This window comes from Amphibalanus amphitrite, unplaced genomic scaffold (assembly GCF_019059575.1).
Source record: "Amphibalanus amphitrite isolate SeventyFive unplaced genomic scaffold, NRLGWU_Aamphi_draft 000211F_arrow, whole genome shotgun sequence".
NCBI lineage: Eukaryota > Metazoa > Arthropoda > Thecostraca > Balanomorpha > Balanidae > Amphibalanus > Amphibalanus amphitrite.
The window spans coordinates 691306-712708 of NW_024881706.1; the positions used below are offsets into that span (position 1 = coordinate 691306).

The window sequence follows — 21403 nt, forward strand, 5'->3', positions numbered from 1 at the left end:
CAAAAACGTCTTAAAATGGCCAAACATGTGTTTCGTTATGCCTGAGGCTAAAAAAACTGGAGGGTCGATGACATCAATGTGGTCATCTGGACTACCTAGTCCGTGCTCGAGATAAAACACCCGTCCAAACCCCAAAACGGTCCCATATGGGCGACGGAAAAGGCCTTTGTATCATCCAGCTTTATTCCTATGCAAAAGGCCAGGGTCACGGTAATGTGGGGTAATATGCGTCCAGACACTGATCACGTTGCGAATGATGCTCCAGGAACAGTCTTGGGACGCAGAACGCTTCTCCAAGAAGATCTAGGAGGAGTTTCAGCTTTCTAGCTTAACTTGAACCGCAAGTATGACCACATTTTTTTTAGTAGAAATGGCATCCGGGAGGTCGTAGGCCCATCTTCAAGCAAGACAGTGCATCAGTGCAGAGGTCAAGCAAAGCATAAAAGCAGTGCCAGGAGACTGTGATAGTCGTGTGTGGCAAGATCACATCCCAGGCAACTCATCGGATCCAAATTTCATAAAAATGTGTTGGGAATATTGAAATCGAGGCTCGTCGAAGAGAAGCGGTGTTCCAGCATTGAGGAGCTCACGGCGCATGCCAAGTCCGTCTGGGCTAACTTCAAGCCTGCTATGCTGCCAAACATGCCGGTTGGCATGTCGCAGCATGTATTCATGTGTTTGCCTATGAAATGGGGAGCACATTGAGGGGTTATAAACATATCAAAACGCAATGTACTATGTTTTACATGCAAATAAAAGGTGAGAACGAACTTATGGGACACCCTGTAAGTGAGCGGCTGCGGCCCGCACGGTCGTAACACCACCGAGCGGGTATACGATCCGCGGCGGCACCCGCACCGCTGTGTTGCGAAACGGCTGGATATTTATAGCAGCGGGCACCGAGATTGTTATGATCAATTATGTCATGACATCACGCGGCGAGCGTTACGATCACGATAACAATCGCAATGCGGGGATCTCATAGATGGATGCACTATGAAGTTATTAACACGAAACCGCGCTGATGGTCGTTTGGTGTGCGGCCGAAATCATTACAATCAGTATCCTGAGAATAATCAAACCGTTGCTTCATCAAATCACGAAATCTCGCCGGGCCATCGGGGCCGTGAATCGGTATCGTGTTATCGGGGGCAGCCGGGCGCGTCGGTACGAACTCCGGCCCGGCTCTCCGGCAGCCTGATGTCGCTCCATCGCCAGCCGCGCCGGACAGATGGATGGATCGCGGCGCCGCGCCGGCCGAATACAACTGACGTAACCGGGCGTCTGTGTCCCACCCGGACCGGACCGGCCGGCCCAGATACAGGTCAGGTCGGGACCACTGGTCACCGCCCGGGGACCAGAGCAGACCGGGACCGGTCCCCGTCACCTCAGAGACCCGCCGGAGGACCACCGAGACCCTCCGGCTGCTCCCCGAGCCGCGCCAGCCACGCCGGCGCCCAGATGCCGCCCAGATAGCGGCGCTCCAACGCGCCGTCACATGGAATCGAAAGGAAGTCGGCCGACTACTTTTACGTCCGTGCCCCGGAGCGGCTGTGTACGACATCGGCGGCCGCTGTCGCCGGCCGAGGGCGGCTCAGACCGGCCGGTCAGGAACTACGACACCGTCCCGGGCCGGTTATGATAATGGGCCGTGTGATAGCGGCCCGGCCGGCGCGCGCACATGGTCCGCCGGTGTGCACGGTAAGCACCATGTGCCGGGGGTGCAGGAGTGCAGGGCGGCTGGTGAAATCCGGCCCTAACCGCCGCCCACATTATACACCCAGTCGAGTGGAGCTGCACCTGCGGGCATGAGTCGCAGTCGGCCGAGTGATGCAGATGGGGGCTATACTACACCATCATCAGTCAGTGTACGGACGGCGCATACGGTCCGAGCATGAGAGACACAGCACACCGCCCCCGACTCAGGCACAGCGAGCGCGGCTGTCGTACGGGACTGACTCGCAGTTCCACAGCCTTGCTAGCGGTACTCGATGGTGCTACAACTGCCGCCACCCGGACACTTCTCTGGAGCGGCGACCGGCCGACGGCCCCGCGGCCGGAAACGGCAGACAAAAGCCGGCGTCGTCACGAACGTGCCGTGACCGTGACGAGAGGCGTGACGGTGCGGCGCCAGTCGGCACCAGCCGCCGCGGCCCGGCCCACAGGTCACGCGCCCAACCGAGTCAGACACGATGATAGACAATGTTTCTCGGACTCGCCCAGTTCACTCCTAAAACCAGCGGCCGTCACATTTACAGCGCTGTCAGCGGAGTGGGTAACGTTTGGCTGGCTTCACAGTGGCACGGCGTTAATTACCGTCACAGAGCGACCTGGGACGGGACTTCTCGTAGGAGGCTGTTCTGTGAAGCCCTCTGCGGTTGCCTGTGTAACGCTCCCAGAACCAATCGCCCAGATTGACGCAGCAACGCGCCTATATCTGAACATCCGGTGGCCGGTGGCGGCGGGCCGGAGACTGTGACGGCGGGGGACAGACTCAGCGGAGATGACGCACGCAGCTCCGTCTGAACATCCTGACCTCTCCGTCACCAGCGCAGCTCTACAGCGCGCCGCTCCGACCCCCGGGGACCTGTCTCTGCCTGTCGCGACCCCAGCAGACCGGAGCGGACCCCGCGACCGGCGTCCACCACCGGAACAGCTTGCGGCGACGCTGTCAGAGCCTTGACCGCAGTGGCGTCACTCCGTCCGGCCACTTCCTCTGGACACCATCCGTTCAGGACACTCGACAAAGGCAGGAGTGGGGAGAGAGAGCATCACGCCACAGCCCAGAGGTGCCGACTGACCAGCCCACTAACAGCCGAGCTATCGCGCTGGTCCGTTCAGTCCATAACTCCGACGCCGGCGGGCCGTTCGAGCCACGCACGGCGCAGTCGCGGCGCGGCGTCGGCACGACCGGCCGCCGGCCCTGTAACCCGCTGACCTCTGGAGCCGTGAGGCGGTGTCTGCCGTTACCCGGCTCCATCGCTCTCACAGCGCCGGCGGCGCCGCGAAATCACGGCCACTGCGGCGCCCCACGGCCTGCCGACGGAGAAAGCTACCCGTCCCGGCTGATGCAAGGTGTGCAGCAGCCAGTCTGTGCACTGTGCAGGCAGCGCCAGCTACACCACACACAGGTGCAACCCGAGCCGGCCGGCGCGGCGCCAACACGGGTGCCGACACCCGGCCGGCCGCCGGCGGCGCTCGGTAACAGAGCCGTCCGCGCAGCTGCGCACGCATAGTGGACAAACAGCCAGACCACGTGCACGGCGCCGCGGGCGGTCTGCAGCGCGCCGCCGCCTCCCTGCACGGCCCGGGGTAAAGTTCACCTCGGCCGGGAAGTTCCAGTGCTATCGGGCCTGGCGCGGCTGTGTGCCCGCCGATAGGCCCGGGCGCCCGGCGAGTCACCGGTCACCGTCCGGTCCGCCGCGGCACGTCGGGCAGGCATACCAATACTGGTGCCACGCCGCCCCCCCCCCCACGGCCGAGCGGCGCGGACATATGAGCACTGAGCAACCGTCGGTCGCTCTCACCCCGTCAATAGCGCCGTGCAAACAGCAGCCGCCCTGGGTCAACGGGCGGGAAAGTCAGCCGACCGGCCCGGCGCGTCGGTCCGACCCGGCCCGCGCCGTCAGCCGTGACACCGCCGCTCTCTCGAGGTCAGAGGTGACGAGCGCCGGGCGCTGCAGCGGCAGCCATGGCGTGATCCCGGCTCTCTCTCTCTCTCTCTCTCCCTCTCTCTCTCTCTCCCCGCGATACAGCCCTACAGTAGCGTCACGGCCCGTCACCCCGATTGTGTGACGGAACAAGAGATGTGTGACGGCTGGCCGTCAGTGGTCCGACGAGCCCGGAGGTCAGCTCCAGAGCTGTCAGCGGCCGGTCCGAACGGGGAGTGGCCGGCGCACCACATATTCAAACGAAATACAAAACATGACGAACAGCACACATCCGTGCTATCGAGGTCAGAAAGTGGCGCGGCCGAACCCGTCTGACGTGGCGCTGGCGTCCGTCACAGCCGCCGCACCAGACCACTGCGCGCCCGGCAGCCGGGTGGGTGGCCTGGCACGCCCGTCGTCTCGGGGCCCGGCGTGGGGTCGCCGTGGGCACGCCGGGCCAGGTGTCAGCTGACCCCAAACGGCGCCGGCTCGTGAGCTGACCCGAGTGTTGTTACCGGGCTGGGCAGCACGACCGGCCGGCCACCAGACGGCGCCGGATCGGACTACCGGACCGCCCAGACCGGACCACGGGACCACGGGACCACGGGACCGGCAGGGCAGCCGGGGTCGGGTCACATGGCCAGGCACCTCGGCATCCATCATCCCCCCCCCCCAACCCGGCCCTGAGCGCACCTGAGCCCGGCAGCCTCCGGTGGAGCTTTGATGCAGCTCGGTTGCGACTGTGATGCAGCTCAGATGCCCTCCTGGGGATCACTTTCGATCTCGGCCGGATCTGCCGCACAAAGGCGGCGTCGCGTTCGGTCCGGCAGCACCGGTCGATCGCAGGGGCCGCGCGAGCGGTGCGACTAATCCTTTGTTGAGCTGAGCGGCCCAGAAAAAGTCACACTCACTGCCGAGTGCCGATGGCGGCACCTGCACAGGTGGTGGGCGTCGACAGCCGCGGCAGGACCGGCGCGCAGAAAGATGTGTGTCAAGGCTCCGGCGGCGCCGCTGCGGTGCGTGGGTCGGCCAGGACAGCCCGTTCCGGCTCGGAGGGGACACACAGGTGTGCCGCGCCAACCGGGCTGAGAAAACAGCAAACACTTGCCACAAACAGCCACTGCAGCGTGACGCAAGGATGAATGTGAGCCGTATAAGTGTGAGTCAGCTTCAGCGTCGAGCTGTGAACCGGTGACCCAGCGTTGGTCATAGCCGCCGGCATCTGATGCCGGCAGGGCCGAGTTACACCCTGCAAGTAGCTGGGCCGGGCATGACGTATGGGAGCATGATTGGCTGGTTATGATGTGAGATATATGACGTATGACAGCGCGATTGGTGGGTGATGATGTGAGATGTGTGTCTGCGAGCTGTGGATGTGCCAGGAGGGGGATTGTGAGTTTAGTTGGCTGGAAGGTGTAGAGGAGAGCAGAATAGATCTTCTTCTTGTGCTGGACGGTGACTTTTAAGTCAGTACGACAAGCTATTTCGGCCTTCTCGACTAAGTGTTGTGATTATGTCTGACGTAGAAGAGGGCAGTGGTGCACCGGTAGCTGGTACCAATACCATGGAACCAGAGTTTCCTGCGCCTGCATTCGATCTGCGGGCAATACCGGAGTTCGACGGCAGCGGTGACGTCGTCAGATGGCTGGAGCAGGCGACACAGCTGTGTGCCCTGCGTCGTGTGTCACTGGCCGCTGTCATACCCACACGCCTGAGGGACCAGGCGTACGAGGTGTGGGCCACCCTCTCCTCCACCGAGCAGCGGGATGCTGCAATCGTCCGCCAAAAACTGCATCGTGCATTTGCATTGGGACCCGACGCGGCTATGTATGAGCTGTATCACCGACGTCTACAACCGGGCGAGTCTGTGGATGCCTACCTGGGATCAGTCAAGCGGCTGATATCCCTCATAGGTTCAGTGTCCAACGAAGTGATGACGACGCACTTCCTGCAAGGTCTGCCGCCGGAGGTGCGGCTAACAGTACGTAACAGTGCTGGAGATGAAACTCTCTCCTTGGAGCGAGCCGTCGCCGTCGCTAGGTCAACGTTGGCGATGGCGGCCAGGGAGAGAGCGACTGCATCGGTGGCTGTCGTCCAGCCGCCGCCATCATATGTACAGCAGCAGCGGGGAGCCAGAGGGACGGGTCGCCGTCCACCACTGCGGTGTTGGACCTGTAACCAGGTAGGCCACATCGCCCGGCTCTGCCCAAACGGGCACGGCGACGGCGCTACATCAGCGCCACGGGCTCCGCCGTCGCCAGCTGCCGCAGTGACCCAAGAGCCCCCATCATCGACATCAATGTAAATGGGCGCAAGTGCCGAGCACTCGTCGACACAGGGTGCAGCGAGACAGTGGTGTGGAAGGGCATGGTGTCCTGCTGGGAGCGGAGTGACGCCAGCTTGGTCGCTGTCAACGACAGCCCGGTGCTGTGCTGTGGGCGGGCTGTGGTCAGCCTTGGAGTGCGCGGGGCGACAGTGAGTGTGCGGGCGGTCGTCGTACCGGCCCGGTTGCTGGGCGTAGACGTGTTGCTGGGCATGACCGGCATTGACGCCCTGCAGGGCGTGAGTGTATGTGGAGGATCCGTTCGCTTCGGGAGCGACAACCCAGTTGCGAGCGTCGACACGGCTGCTGTGGTGCAGCGTGAGGCCCCGCCGGAGCGGGAGGTGTGTCGTGCGGTCGACACGGCTGCTGTGGTGCAGCGTGAGGTCCCGCCGGAGCGGGAGGTGTGTCGAGCGGTCGACACGGCTGCTGTGGTGCAGCGTGAGGCCCCGCCGGAGCGGGAGGTGTGTCGAGCGGTTGACACGGCTGCTGTGGTGCAGCGTGAGGTCCCGCCGGAGCGGGAGGTGTGTCGAGCGGTCGACACGGAGCCGGAGCTAAGGATTGACGAGACTGACTTCACGGCTGTGTTCGATGATGTGTGGACAGTCCGTTGGAAATGGGCCGGTGGCGTGGCTCCGCCCCCGCTTGGAAACTCGATAGCTCAGTACGGTGTGCCGAGTTGTGCGCGTGAAAAATTCGATGCAGAGCTGGCGCTGTGGATTAGTGAGGGCTGGCTGCGCGAATACGATGAGACGATGTACGGTCCCGCACAGGGATTGATCCCGTTGATGGTGGTTACTCAGGCAGCGAAGGACAAGGTGCGGCCGGTGTTAGATTATCGGGAACTCAATCAACACCTGACACGTCACACAGCCGACGCTGACGTCTGCGTGGAAGAGCTGCGAAGGTGGCGACGTCACGGACGCCGGGTCGCTGTCCTGGATCTGAAGAAAGCTTTTCTTCAGCTTCGTGTGGACCCGGCCCTGTGGCCGTACCAGACAGTCATCGTGCAAGGGCGGCGGTACTGCCTGACCAGGGTCGGCTTTGGGCTCAGTATCGCGCCTCTGATCATGAAGGCTGTGGTCAGGAAGGTGCTCGCACAGAGCCCCGGATTGGCAGAGGCAGTGCTGCCTTACGCCGATGATCTGCTGGTCAACGAAGCGGTGGTCTCGGCTGATGAGGTTGCCGAGCACTTCGCTCGATTCGGGCTCACATGCAAGCCGCCGGAGCGGGTCGCGACCGGTGCACGTATGCTGGGCCTTCGTGTCGCCGAGAGCGACGGGCCGGCACTCCAGTGGAGTAGGGACGGGGAGTCACCAACGCAGGCTCCACCCGTGCTAACGCGGCGATCTGTCTTCGCGTGGGCCGGCCAGCTGACATCTCATGTGCCGGTCGCAGGCTGGCTGCGGCCGGCCGCTGCATGGATGAAGCGGACTGCCAACCGCCTCAGCCCGGACTGGGACACTCCGATCGTCAGCGAGGAACTACAACGTGAGGTGGATGAGGTGTCACGGCGGTTTCGAGCATGTGACCCGGCACGCGGCCAGTGGTGTGTGACAGGGACGAGCGTCGTGGTGTGGACCGACGCCAGCTCCATCGCCCGCGGTGTCGTGCTCACTGACCCTGACACGGGCGCCATCATCGAGGACGCGTCCTGGCTGCGTGCCGAATCGGAGAGGGACGTGCACATCAATATCTCAGAACTGGATGCCGCTCTCAACGGTGTCAACCTGGCGGTAGCATGGGGCTTCCGTCGCCTGACGCTCCGGACAGACTCGGTGACGGTGCACCGCTGGCTGAGTGACGCGCTGTCGGGTAAGGCAAGGCTGCGAACCAAGGCGCAGTCCGAAATGCTTATCCGACGGCGCGTGGCTGTTTTCCGTCAGCTCGTCATCGAGTACGAACTGGAGGTCACTATCGAGCTGGTCGCGTCAGCGGTCAACCGTGCTGATGAGGTGACGCGGGTGCCCAACGCCTGGCTGCAGACTGCCGACCAGCCAACCACTGATTCGTCCAAAGCACAACCGGTGGCTGTCGCTGCCATCACAAGTGCCTCAGCGAGTGACATCCGCACCATCCACGAAAACATCGGTCACCAAGGAGTGAGGAGAACGTTGTGGTACGCCCGACGTGAGCTGGGGGTGAGGCGGGTGTCAAAACCAGCTGTGCGAGACGTGGTCAGACGATGCCAGACGTGTGCCTCGATTGACCCGGCGCCGGAGCGCTGGCCCGGTGGGTCACTCGGAACAGAACGCACGTGGGATCGCCTGGCCATGGATGTCACCCACTGCACGGCCACCCATACCTGACGCTGGTGGACTGCGGGCCGTCGAGGTACGCCATATGGCGACGGCTTCGCCGGGCAGGAGCTCTGGAGATTGTGAGTGAGCTGGAGAACGTGTTTCTAGAGCGTGGAGCCCCGGCGGAAATACTCACGGACAATGCGACAGAGTTCCGTGGCCGGTCATGTTAGCGTTCGCGGCTCGCTGGGACGTATCCATTCGGTTCCGCGCTGTCTACGAGCCCGGCGGGAACGGCATCGTCGAGCGCCATCATCGTACCATCAAAGTGATGGTGGCCCGGCAGTCCTGCTCCGTTGCTGAAGCAGTCCATCGATACAACGTGACACCGAAGGATGGCAGTGACCCGGCCACAGCTCCAATCAACGGGGTGCTTCGACACCCTGGCCGAGACGTTGACGTGACGCCCCGCAGAACCTCAGACGAGCCTGGTGACGCCCTGCCGCTGAAGAAACCCGGTGTATACCAGGTAGGGGACAAGGTGTGGGTTCGGCGGCGGGGCGACCGATGTTTTGTAAAGTCAGACGAGGGTATTGTGACAGGCGTCGTTTCGGCCCAGACAATCGAAGTCGATAATGTCCCACGACATGTGCGAAACCTCCGACATCGGTTGACCGTCCCTGAATGTCCGAGGCCAGGGGCTCTGCGAGCGCCAACGGTGGAGTGGTCTGATGACAGCGAGTGTGATGGCGTGTGTGTGTCGCCAGCTCCGAGTGATGTGACGGAGTCGGACACGCGGCCGCCCAGCGTCGCTCAGTCCCCGGACCCCGATCCACCGACCGGGTCCGATGTGTCCGCAGACGAGAGTGAAACGTTCGTGCCTGCGACGCTGCGGCGTGGTACGCGTGTTCGAAGAGAGCCGGAAAGATATGGCGATGGTGTGCCAGAGGATGTAGTTGATGCGTTGATTGAATGACATGTAACATGTAGAGTAATGTGGTTCTTCAGAACCAGGGGGTGATGTAGCGTGACGCAAGGATGAATGTGAGCCGTATAAGTGTGAGTCAGCTTCAGCGTCGAGCTGTGAACCGGTGACCCAGCGTTGGTCATAGCCGCCGGCATCTGATGCCGGCAGGGCCGAGTTACACCCTGCAAGTAGCTGGGCCGGGCATGACGTATGGGAGCATGATTGGCTGGTTATGATGTGAGATATATGACGTATGACAGCGCGATTGGTGGGTGATGATGTGAGATGTGTGTCTGCGAGCTGTGGATGTGCCAGGAGGGGGATTGTGAGTTTAGTTGGCTGGAAGGTGTAGAGGAGAGCAGAATAGATCTTCTTCTTGTGCTGGACGGTGACTTTTAAGTCAGTACGACAGCAGCGACAAACGCGGCGCAAAAACGGAACAGGAGCATTTGTGCGCAAAGTTGTTCCGCACAAAACTAGAGCACACACCTTTCTTTAAAAGTGGGGTGGTTCTTTACGCACTTCCAGGTCTATAAAAACCACTGACAACAAACATCAATCCAAGCGAAAAACTCCCATTTGCAAACACAGCTGTGCGCCCCAGGCGCGGCCATTTCGATCACAGGTTTCCGTGGTGAGCTCTGCGGGCGCGGCGCGGCGGCGCATACCGGGGCGCCTCACGATTGCGTGCGATCGAAGCGGCCGAACGCTGTGAAATTATGCACGCTCATAGTCGGTCTGTCAGTGTGTGTTGGCCGGCCGTAATGGCCTGTTCAACATTTCAGCGGGCCGGACGCGGCTGTCACACGCTCTGTGCCGCTCGCACGGAGTCCGCAGCTGACCCTGCTGACCTGTCCGGGTGCCGTCGGCAGGCAGAGGTCACTGACCCGTCCAAGGTCACCGTGCGATATGACATCGGTGTTCCGTCCGTCCCAGTCTCCGCCGACCTGTCCAAGGCCGTGCCGGGCCGGGTGGGGAGTGGTGCCCGTGCGGCGCCGCTCCCCAGGGCGCCACCCACACAGATCCGGCAGTGCGCCGGCCCTCCTCTCAGGACGTGCCCTAAGTGGGTCAGTGGCGCCGGAAACCGACGACCCGGTCCGGCCGGGACCCCACTCACGGGGAGCTGCGCCTCCCCGGGCACATTATGCAACACCTGCTCAGCGGCGGCACTAAGCACGCACTCAGCGCGATCTCAATGGCGAGGGAGGGCCGCGTCTAATGGGTGAAACCGCTACACCCCCAGGCGCCACCCTCCGCCGGCAGCGCGTGAGGGTCGCCAAGGTACCGTTTTTGGCCGACCCGGGCGGATAGGGCGCCGCCAGCGCGTGCAGCCGACAACAGACGCCACCGGAAGCGCTGAGGTGAAACCAACAACAAAACCGGCAACAAAATATCACCGACTTCTGGGCTCGTTACCTATCCAGCCAGCGCACCGAATTTGCCTTGCTAATGAAGTTTCCAAGAACCGCAATCCGAAGTCTCCTTTGTTGTTCTCCATTGCGTATAGGTACGGAGTTTCCGTTCCGGGACATTAGGTCTGTGACTCTCGCTCGCCTCTGACGGGGTGGCGGACAGACACAGAGAGGAGGAGCCGGTCGCTGACTCCGACCGGACACCGAAGGACACAGCAGCAGGGTCGCACAGCGGGCCCCACGTGCGCGCGCGCACGCACCGCTGGACGGCCGGCTCAGAGCGCTTTGCAGCGGAGGATGAGCGCCCGCCGTGCTGGCCGGATTAGCAGACACACGCGCTCACTAACGGCGGACCAGTCAAACGGCCCTCGCCCAGCGTGTTGACGCGTGGTACTGGAACCCAGATAATGGCGATATTGATTATCACCAGCCATCGAACCTTCACACGCTGGCGACCTTCAACATGTCACAATCAATAACACGGCGCGGTGGGCGCCTATACGCCGAATCAGCCAGTCATTACACCGGCAAATTGCGGCGAGTTTTTACCACTTCCACCGTCGACCGCCCGCTTAATTATTCAATGGCGCCGGTTGAGGAGGCTATCACGGCACGGGCCGCATGTCGGTCACCGCGGACACGGGGCGGGTCACGACACACGAGTCACGACACCCACGGACAGACCCATCACGTGACGCGTCCACAAGGGACGCTCCGAGCCGACACCGAGCGCTGCGGGCCGCGGGGCAAACAGGGGAGACCCGACCGACGGCAGCTGGCCGGGCCCGGATCAGCTGTCGGTAAACAGGGTCTCCCAGCCACCGGTCCAGGCCGCCGCCACCGGGGAGCGCACTGAGAGCCAGCCGAGGAGCGCGGGCTGCCGGGAGGCGACCACACAGCAGACGGCGCACGTTCACAGCTGATCGACGCCGCGGAGTTCGTCGACCCGTGCAATGACGGGAGAGTTCGGGCGGCAAGAGTCGCCGGTTACAGCCTATCCGACAGCCGGCAGAGAGCAATGTCATCCACCCCGTCTGCAGAGCCAGCACGGCACACCCGCCTGTCTCCTCCAGCCAGAGGGCGGACACATCCGGTCCATATCTCGGGCGGATGTCCTGTTCCGCGTAAGCCTTTTAGCACGGTTCTGTCAATGCAGCCCGCCGCAGACGACGCTACTGCAGTGAGGAAAAACGACGCCGACGTCCGCCTAGAAACCGGCCGCGTCACATTCAATCAGTGAGTCGGGAGCGTAGCGTCAATACAAGTCGGACGGCAGATGGGGAGTTTTTGCGCCTGACTTTATCTGGCCGGGATACAGGGAAAAATTGGGTTTGCGCGGGCCGTCATCTCCCAGTCGTGGCATCTGGCGGGCGGAGGGCAGAAATGTCCCACAGGGAAGCGGCCTCTGACGGGGAAAAACCTGCGTCGTCTGCATCTGCCGCCTCCCGGACGCTGAGCTCCATTAATGGCGCAAAGTCGACCACCGAACAATGAGAGAATCAACAGCACGGGAGCGATCTATCATTAAACGCGGGTGTGACGTTCATCGCGGTAAAAACCGGGCGTCGCAGTCCTATCGCCGTCTCCTCTCTACAGGACGGGACGTTATTACACTACGGGCGTTCCCCGCTCTCGGACAGACGGCGCTATAAAGACGGAGAAAAGCAGGGCGGCGCCGGTCGCACCGACTGCGCGCCGCCGCTGCAGCCCACATCGTCACACTGCCGTGAGAGTTTGACGACCGGCCGGAGAGCCTGCCCTGTCCGGCAGCGTCAATACGCCATCTGCCGCCGGCCGGCGCTGATTGCGCTCTGTGTCTCGCCAATCTATCATACGTCCGCCGGTCGGTCCAACTGTGCCTGCCACCGGCGCGGCCCGAGCGAGCCATCGTTCACCATTCGGCGCCGACCGAGTGGAATTTTCGGCCGGCAGTTACGCAACAAATGACGGCACGTGTTGGTCGCGGCGGGACACTCATTAGACTCGGCTCGGAGACAGTCAGACGCGGCGGCGCTTCACCACAGAGGGGAGACGAGCCGCGCGGTCCGTCCGACATCTGCCGCCGACAGGACCGAGATCGGCCGACTCCGCGCGCGCTCCGCCTCCGCAGACGGCCGAGATGGATGTCTCGCATAATGCGGCCATGTCCTCGCCCGGCGCTGGGTCAGACCCGCCCCGGAGGTGAGGTGAGGCTCGGTGACCCACAGCTCCCGAGTCGGGAGGGCTCTGCCGCTCTCACCGATACCGCCCAGCGGGTCAGCCGCGCCACACAGAGACTGCAACATCCGGGAGGGAGGGCCACGTGTCGGCCAGCGCGCCGACAGGTGGTGCACCCACCGCGGCACACGCAGCCACCGGAACGGAGCCACGCCACCGTGACATGAGCTCCTCCGCCGGTGGATAATTACAGGCCATTTCTGACACGTGTCTCACCGGGATTATCGCAATGGCAGACCGCACGACCGAGACGCATTGGAGTTTGGTTTGCCTTCCCTCTCGAGTTGCCAAAGCGTCCACAAAGTGGTGAACGGTCACACGAATTCCAGTTTATCAAAAGAATTACAAATTTTGTTACAAAACCAGCACGACAAAGTGTCGCCACAAATGATGAATGGAGAAGGTGGCCTGGGCTCCCGTCATCCGTCACAACGCCAGTCACCTGGCCAGAGCCCTCTCAAGACCAGGGTCTGCGCGGCGGACAAGCGGCAGCGGCGACCGCGGCCTAACGGTGACACTCACCTCTGCTTCCGCTCGAGATTCTGGTGTAGCAGATTGCTGTAGTAGTTCTCCAGCGTCACCTTGGCCTTGACGGCCTTGTCCAGCGTGTGGCCGCTGAACCGGATCTGGCTCTCCGTGGTCGCCATCCGCGGCACTGCCGAACACAGGAGACACACGGTCAGTCAGGTCAGGTCACCATGGACACATCAGACACACACATAGTGACCTACCAATGATCGCGCGCTAACGACACATCAAAGCCACGCGATGGATCGGCGATGCCGTGGGCGGAGGCAGCGCTTTACAGCTCAGGTCACGGGCACAATAGCGACATCAATCCGCCATTGACGGAATCCAGGCGGCGGCCCGAGGCGCCTCGGCGCGCGCGGTTCAGGGCCGCTCGGCTTCAGGACCCGCTCGCCCCCCCCCCCCCCCCGGCGGCCATCTGAGAGCGTTACGTAACCTTGCAACATACACACATCAACACGGGAGGCCGTCTGACGTCACTCCGGGAGGCGTCCCAGCTATGTGCAGCTAGTGGAGCCGACCATGAGCGAGGACACTGGCGCGACCGGTAGGGCCATCGCAGGCATTCCGCTCATATGGCGCTCGCAAGAAATGGGGCCGCGATGTCTCCTTGCCGAGTGCGTCGAGAGCAACTTGATGTACATTGTACAAGATTATGCAAGATGCTTCCATGGCACAACTCATGACACAAGAGAACGGCATTTCACTGCAGTAAATATTAAGACAATGTAGATATTATAAGCTAAGCTAGCACCCACAAAATCAACTGCCTTGCCGTATCCGTAGTCCGTACACCATGACATACAATATACCGGCGGAAAATTACCCAACAAAAAGTCAAGGCAGACTGCAACGGACCACCTTGCGTCAACAACAGCTCTACCGATCCTCACGACGTTACTCAACACGCCACCAAAAACGGCGGAGGCGCGCGCTCCCGACCGTGACGCCGCGTCACAGCGCGGCACTCTGCCCGTCACGTTACGGCCGTGACGCCGGGCTGGTATCAGGTCCGGAGACAGCGGTGGGATCCATCACGTAACGACAATGTGCCCAGGCGGCCGGAATACCATCACACTGACTGCCGTCCGGCCCTCCACACCTCCGCTATCTCTGGTCGGTGCACACTCCCAAGAGGCCGAGCGGGCCGGACCGGATGACATCGTGGAAACAACCCGCACTGTTCCATGAAGGTGACTCGCATCGTGCAGAAAGCTCACCAGGGAACAGAAAAATACCAGGCACGATGGGTAACCACGAGCGACATGAGCCGTTTCTGGCACGGCACAGAAGGGACAGCAGCAGACCTGATAGAGACTGGGATTCGGAGACTAGACAGTGAGGGATGCTGTCATCCAGCCGGCCAGTTTAGAGCCGCGCTGACCGTGATCAGGCCGCTAACTCGTCTCTGGTGCACCAGTCCGTCCAGCCGGCATGGTCAGCAGGCCAGGAAGAGAAAGGCTCGGTGCGGGCCCGGCCGGACCCGTTGTGTAACTCGGCCTCACTGGACTAGCTCGGCATGGCACGCTGGCCGCAGCTCAGGTGAGCTGTCAACACGCAGCGGCGGGACCCACACGGCGTCAGCGACCAAGGCGCCACGGCGACCGGCTCCCGCTCCGAACAGCGCACAAAGCCCGTCTGTTTATTTGGGCAATGTCAATTTTCGCGATAGCGGTCAGTCCGTTTCCAGTGTCGAATGAAGACAGTGTTGACGTTTTCATTTGATGCAGACCAGACAGTGGTCCGGTGAGTCGGGTCTGCTGAGCTGACCGGCAGACCCGGCTGGGACAATCCGCCTCAGCGGATACAGGCGGCTCGGTCACACTACATTCACACACACCCCGACCTTGGCACAACACGCCCCGCCGCGCCGCCACGGTTGCCCCACAGGTCAGGTCAAGTGTGTTGCGTTACGGGCGCGGGGCACTGGGCGTCCAGAGCAAACACCGAGAGCTGCGCCCCAAGGGCAGCCGCTTACTTTCGTCGGCCCATCTCGGCTTACCGGCAGCTCAGCCCACCGCACGGTACCGTTGGGCGCCAGCGACTCGATAAATCAGACGCTGATGGCCGCCCGGCGCATCGACAAACAACAGAACAACGATAGTCACTGGGCGTGTAAAAACCGGACATCGATGGTCACCGGGGAGGGACAAACAACACAGCGGCGATGACCATTGGGGGCGTCCACCAGCGCCGAGGAGCGAGGACTGGCAGTGACATGCCAGGGCAATTGACATACCAAACAGTTCGGATCCCTGCTGACTCCTCTTTATGGTCCGGTGACTGATTTCCGTGAGGAGGCCCCGAGGTCTGAGGAGCAGCTCATCCATGACGGACCCGGTGGCCGGCCCGGGTCGGCTTCCTTCTGCGCAGTACGGTCACACACGGAGGGCAGGTAGCTGGGGAGCAGGGAGGCGCCCCGGGTTCTCCCCCGCCGGACCCCCTATTCAGCATCCCGCCGGTCAGCGCCGGTGGCTGTGGCGGGGTGGAGCGGCGACCTCCACACGCCGGGGTCAGGCCACACCGCGCCGCGGCCCGGTCACGAACCCACCACCAAACTGGGTCACTTCGACCAGACCAGACTCGGTCGGCCAGTCCGTCCCGGCTGCCAGTTCCACAGATACCACTCAGCTATAAAAAAACGACAAAAAGATCTCCGATGAAATGCCAAAAAGGCTGAAGTGACATCTTCATTTCCAATATCTGATACCACATGTATGAGATGCAGAGACGGGATAAACCCGAGAAGGATCTTCCATCCAGCTTATCATTCTCTTTCAGGCTCCATTATTAGCGCGCGGGTCGGCTGTCCCCGGTTGCGTCTGACACTGACAGCTCGCTCCATCGCGTCCCCATCACTAACGGTCGCCGACCGCCGCCCACCGACCGTCGTCACCCGCGCCGCTCTCTGCCAGCCCGTCCCGGAAGCCACCGCCACTGATTGACGGTGCGCCACTGCCGCGCACGTGCCATAACGCAGCGCGACGCCCGCACGGACCGGCCATCACTGTCAGCCGAGCCCAGAGAGCCGGCGGCCCGGCCCGGCCCGGCCCGAACCAGGTCAGCCGCCGCCACTAACGACCAGCCGCACAGAGACTGAAAAGAGCCGCGTGAGGTGGAGGATTTCAAGGGCGCTGTTTGCTGTTGGGGCGGCGGCGCCGGGCTCGAGATAACCTTGGAGAGCAGCGGCCCACTACACGACTCGCTGTTTTGCACTCGGCTCAGGCCGACACGCCCACTGGATGCTGCGACATAACGGACCCATATGAACTGGAACCCGACATCGCGTCACCACCGACAGCCCCTGCCAGCTACCAGTCACCCCGGCCCCTCGGCAGACCGGGCGGTGCAGCGGGATCGTCAGCCGTCGCCGGAGGCCGGCACGGGCGGCTCTCTCCGCCCCGCCCCTGTGATCAGCCGGGGCCGCTTACGGCATCTCCATACGGAGCCGAGCCGGTGCCGTCGTGCAGGCGGCCAGAGACCACTCCCGGTCACAGTAGAAAGCCGGCACGATGCCTGCAGGAGCCGATCAAAGGGGCGTGGAGGCGGATGGCCGCGACAGGGCCGATGCACGAACATCGGAAGGATGTGGTTTTGTTTACATCGTGCGATACATTGTTGCTGGCGACGAGCTGAAATCACGTCACAGAACAAAGCGTCCAAGCTCAGCGCACCCACACGGGAGCCAGCTGACAATGTGTGACGTCATTGCACCTCCCCACCCGTCGAGATTCGCCCCGGGGTTACCGTAGTCGGCGGCGCGCCGGCCGACACGAGAGCGGCACACCCCGTCCTCCAGACGCGCCGCCCGCGCGCGCCACTCCCTAACACCGGCAGATCAAATCCGCTGAGCGTTGTTCCAGGCGTTTGAGACGCTCCAGATGCCACATCAGCACTCTCCAGGCCCTGCTCCACTTGTTCCAGACCCGCTTCGGCCATCACCGGAGCTCCGGGCAGCTGGCGGCGTGGCCGAAACCCGACGCCGGTACATCGGCGTCGACAGGGCGGCGGGAGGCGGGAGGGGGTGACCGGCGTCCGGCCGGGAGCGGGTCCGGCCGTCGGCGTCCATCACCGGCCCGCCGACGGAGGAGTAAACACGGCCCTGCATCAACCTTACGCAACTCCGTAACGACGCCGGGCGGTGCCGCACTGGCCACTGCCGGGACACGCACCGCGACACTCACCGTTCGTCACCCGGCGGTCCCGGAGCGGCGGCGGAGCTCGGCACGGACGCGGACAGTGAGCGGGTCAGGTCGGCCGGCGCCTCTAACACAGGTGGCGGCTGACCCAGATACCCGTCTGCTCGGTCACCGCTGCCGGCGTGACGGCGCGCGCGTCACGACACCGCCACGTGACGCCGGTCCAGCTGTGACGGTTACCCTGTCGGTCGGTAACCCACCCCGTTCCGTCCCCCGCCGCGGCCACGCCCGACACACGCGCCGCCTTCCGGGGCGGCACCTTTCAGACCATGACGCCCGCTGTGCGTCAGCTGGCCGCTCCAGTGTCCGGGGCAGAGCCGGATCGGCTCCGGTGTCCTTCCGGCCAGCGGCGTCAGTGCGCGCCCCACTGCCGCCCTCCTCTCCTCTCAGCTGTTTGTCTCCCTCCCGGACGGACCCGGCACCGGCCCCGGGCGGCAGATGGGCCCGATTGGAGGACGCCGCGCCGTCCGCGGCTCCTGTTACCGTCTGGAGCCGGAGCGTTTACAGCCCCGTCGCGCCGCCGCGGCCCGACGGGCGGCCCGCGCCCCCGTGGGGCGTTCCAGCAGGATCCCGAGCAGAGCACATGAATAGAGCATCAGCACTGCGTAGTACGGACTTGACGTCCAGCACAACTCAAGGTCACAACTGCATCACATGCGGAAGCCGCTTACAAGGTAGGTTACGGCGCCGAACAATGACTCAATTGACAGCTACACTCGGATGACGACTCACTTCCCGTCGGTGAAACTTTCCACGCCGAGATTTACGGGAATTCCTCTGGAGACCGAGACAAAGCACCAATAAATCAGGGTTGGATGGAGCCCATGCTCGTCATGGCTACGTGCAGGTTTTATCGGACATTACGGTCGAACTAAGCACGTCAGGGAAAGGCCGCTTGGTTCACGCCGGCCCCGACCACAGGCCGGCCCGGTGCGGCGCCGGCGGTATCAGTATCGGCGGCTGTCGGTGACGAGTCCGAGCGGTCTGCGGCCGGGACTGCCCGACAGGGTCAGACTCCGTCTCCGGCTTGCTGTCCTGACTGCCTCCGCTGGCCGCGCGCGTCCAGTTGGTCTCACTGAGTCACACGTCCCTCTCAGTCCGACCGCAGCCCGCCGTCCGGCCGAGGTCACGGCGCCGAGCCGCTCCGACGCTGCAGTCGGTGACGTCACACGCCCGGCCGGAGCCCGGGGATCCCCTGTGACGTACCGGCGGAGCGGACGCAGCCGCCGCGCCACCTGCGCTGGGAGAGATTCATTACCGGGAAGCCAGGGGAGGTGGTATTGCGCCACCGTCTGTCATCGACATCGCCCCTCCCCGCCGGTCTCCCCCTCATACTCCCCCGGCGCTGACCCAGGCACGGCTGACTGACTGAACTGAGTCACGGCCAGCCGCCGGCCGCCGGCACCTCACGGCCGACTTGGGTGGACCGACACCAGAGCTGGCGGCCTGACACGGCTAGAGGTGGACGGAGGCGGTGAGTCCCGGCCCGACCGAATGCGGATCCGGGCCGGCCGGTCCGGCAGGCACATCTGCATACGGTTCGATCCGGTCCGGTCCAGACCGAATGGGGCGGCGCGAAAGTAGCCGAGTCGGTCCGAAGTCGGCCAGCAGAGCCAGCGCGGGCGCGGCCCGGTCGGAGCCGTCACGGAAACAATGCCGCTCTGCCGAGGAAAGCGTGGCCGAGCGCGGCGGCCCGCCGACCCGCGGCGTCACGGTCAATCGCTGCGCGGGACCGCCGACAATGGGCCGCTGGGGACCATCCATCAGCGATGGGCCTCCCGACCCGGTCCGCCACGCAGTCCGGCGGGGTGTTTACCCGGCCTGGCCGACTGGCGAGTCAATGCATACCATACCGGCCCGTTCCCGTGCACCCGTTCGATCTTCAGACGATGCCAATCTCAGACATCATGTCGTTAGTACAGATCGTCCGACCGTCAAGTCGTGCCCTGCGGCCCAAATGGCAGACGGAGCAGAGCAGATCACGGCGCGCGCCAGTCCAGACGTGACGGTGACCCCGGGTCGGGTCGGCACCGAACCGGGTCGGCTCGTGCCAGTCGTCCCCTTCTGCCTGTCATTCCTGGACCGATCGGGCCGCCGCTGCGCACGAGGGCGCGCGAGGTGGCGCGGCCGGCCGGCGGCGCTCATTGGCGGCACGGGCTGGTGGCGTCACAGCTGGCGTCATCGGCGGCGTCATGGCAGCGCGGGCCGGCCGGACGGCCGGTCAGCGGGCGGACTGCGCGGCGGGCTGACCGGCCGGCCGAGCCGTGGGTAAACAAAGGCGCGGTATGCTGCTCTCGACGCCGCTCGGCCGGCGTCGCTCTGCGCCCCTCGACGGGTCCTCAGCGACACCGAGAGGCGCGCAGTCGGTCACCGGCACCGTCACGGTCGCCGACTCATGTCATAACCCAGTTGGTCAGTGGACCGACCGGCCGGCCGGCGTGACAGGTGCTTCTCAGTGGGTCGAGCGGGCCGTGACCGCCCGGGTTCGGTCGGCGGCGCGCTGCCCGGTCCGGCCCGGGTCAGACGTGCTGACCTTCAGCGTCCAACCCCGGCGGCGTTCGGCGTTCAGCGGCGCTGCTGCCGTGACCTCACCCTCCGCCAGCCCGGCACGGCCCGGCCCGCCACCTCGTTAGCAGCTAACTAGCTGATATCCATCGGCGCCGGGCCGAGTTCGTGACACCGCCGGCTGCATGCGGGCCGATACTGCAATCCGCTATCACTCGGCGGTGTCGTGACCGGTCGGCTGCCGTGGAAACCGCTGCACCGCGCCGTAACCTGGCGACTGACCACGCCCCGGTCCGCGCCGCGCTGATCCCGGCTCCTGACCCCGGGTCACCGGCGGTACTCGCAGTCACAGACCCGGGCGGCCACAGCGCGACCTGCGTGACCCGGTGACGACAGAGGCCGGCCCGACCGTCACCGGAGTCACCCTTCACCGTAGCCGGCGCCCCGCCGCCCCCTAAAGCCATACAAGCCCACAGCTCCGCCGTCTCCGCGGCCGCCGGCCAAGGTTACGATGACCTGGGCGAGGCCGTACCCAGCCAGAGACGCGGCGCGCCTCATCGGGACACGCAAACTGAATGGGCGGCCGACATAGAGAACCGTGGGGAGAGACCGCCTCTGCATCCTCTGCCACCTCTGCGTCCTCCGGCGGATCTGAACGCGAGCTGGGTTACCGCTGAGGCGCTCCGCCCAGGTCAGGTGCTCCGGCCTCGGCACTTCAGACGCACACTCCCATTGTTCTGCACTCAGCACCAGCCGTCGGCACGCCGAGTGGGTTTACACAGGCGGCCATCCCGCCCGTGGGTCCGCCCACCCACTTCCGAGGCCGGCCGGTGTGCCCTCACGGCGCGGCGCGGCGCGGCGCACGCATGACAGGGCGCCAATGGAGCGGGCCGGGCCGGGTCAGCGCGGCGGCTCGGTAATGGCCGAGGTGCGGGGCGGCACGAGCAGCCAGCGCCGCCGGCCGCCGCTCCGTCACGGTAACGTGGCCGGCCGCCGGAACAACAGGCCGCCGGCCGGCCATTGTTTTACATAGACAACACGGGGCGCCGGCCACAACTCGTACCGGCCGCGCCGAGCGCCGCATTCCGGGCATACAGATGAGGGTTTACCATGTTCCGGCCAGCGGGATGACCCGGGCCACGCACTTCCCCTGTCTGCTGGAGGTGGATTCCTGGACTCACCCTGCCAACTCCTATGGAGCATGACAGAGTACAGAGAAACCGACCATCAGACGCTGGAAAGGGTATGAGCCAGCTCGTCCAAAAGGCCGCCGGCCAACATTATTTGGCGTTCGGGCACCACCTTGTGAAATTTAGTGCTATCACCTTCACCTCCCCCGTCAGCAGCTCGTAGCCTCGCCCGCTG

At 63.9% G+C, this 21403-nt stretch overlaps 1 protein-coding gene across 6 annotated transcripts in view; it reads right to left on the bottom strand.

Moving 5' to 3' along the window:
* LOC122385181 (serine/threonine-protein kinase tricornered-like) overlaps nucleotides 1-21403 on the bottom strand; it is a 70483-nt gene that overhangs the window by 21486 nt on the left and 27594 nt on the right. For all 6 annotated transcript variants that reach the window (XM_043373267.1, XM_043373266.1, XM_043373268.1 and 3 more), the window contains one exon: nucleotides 13329-13461. In XM_043373267.1, coding sequence (XP_043229202.1) covers nucleotides 13329-13453 — 125 coding nt within the window. In that variant the 5' untranslated portion in view covers nucleotides 13454-13461. The remainder of the gene's footprint in view (nucleotides 1-13328; nucleotides 13462-21403) is intronic.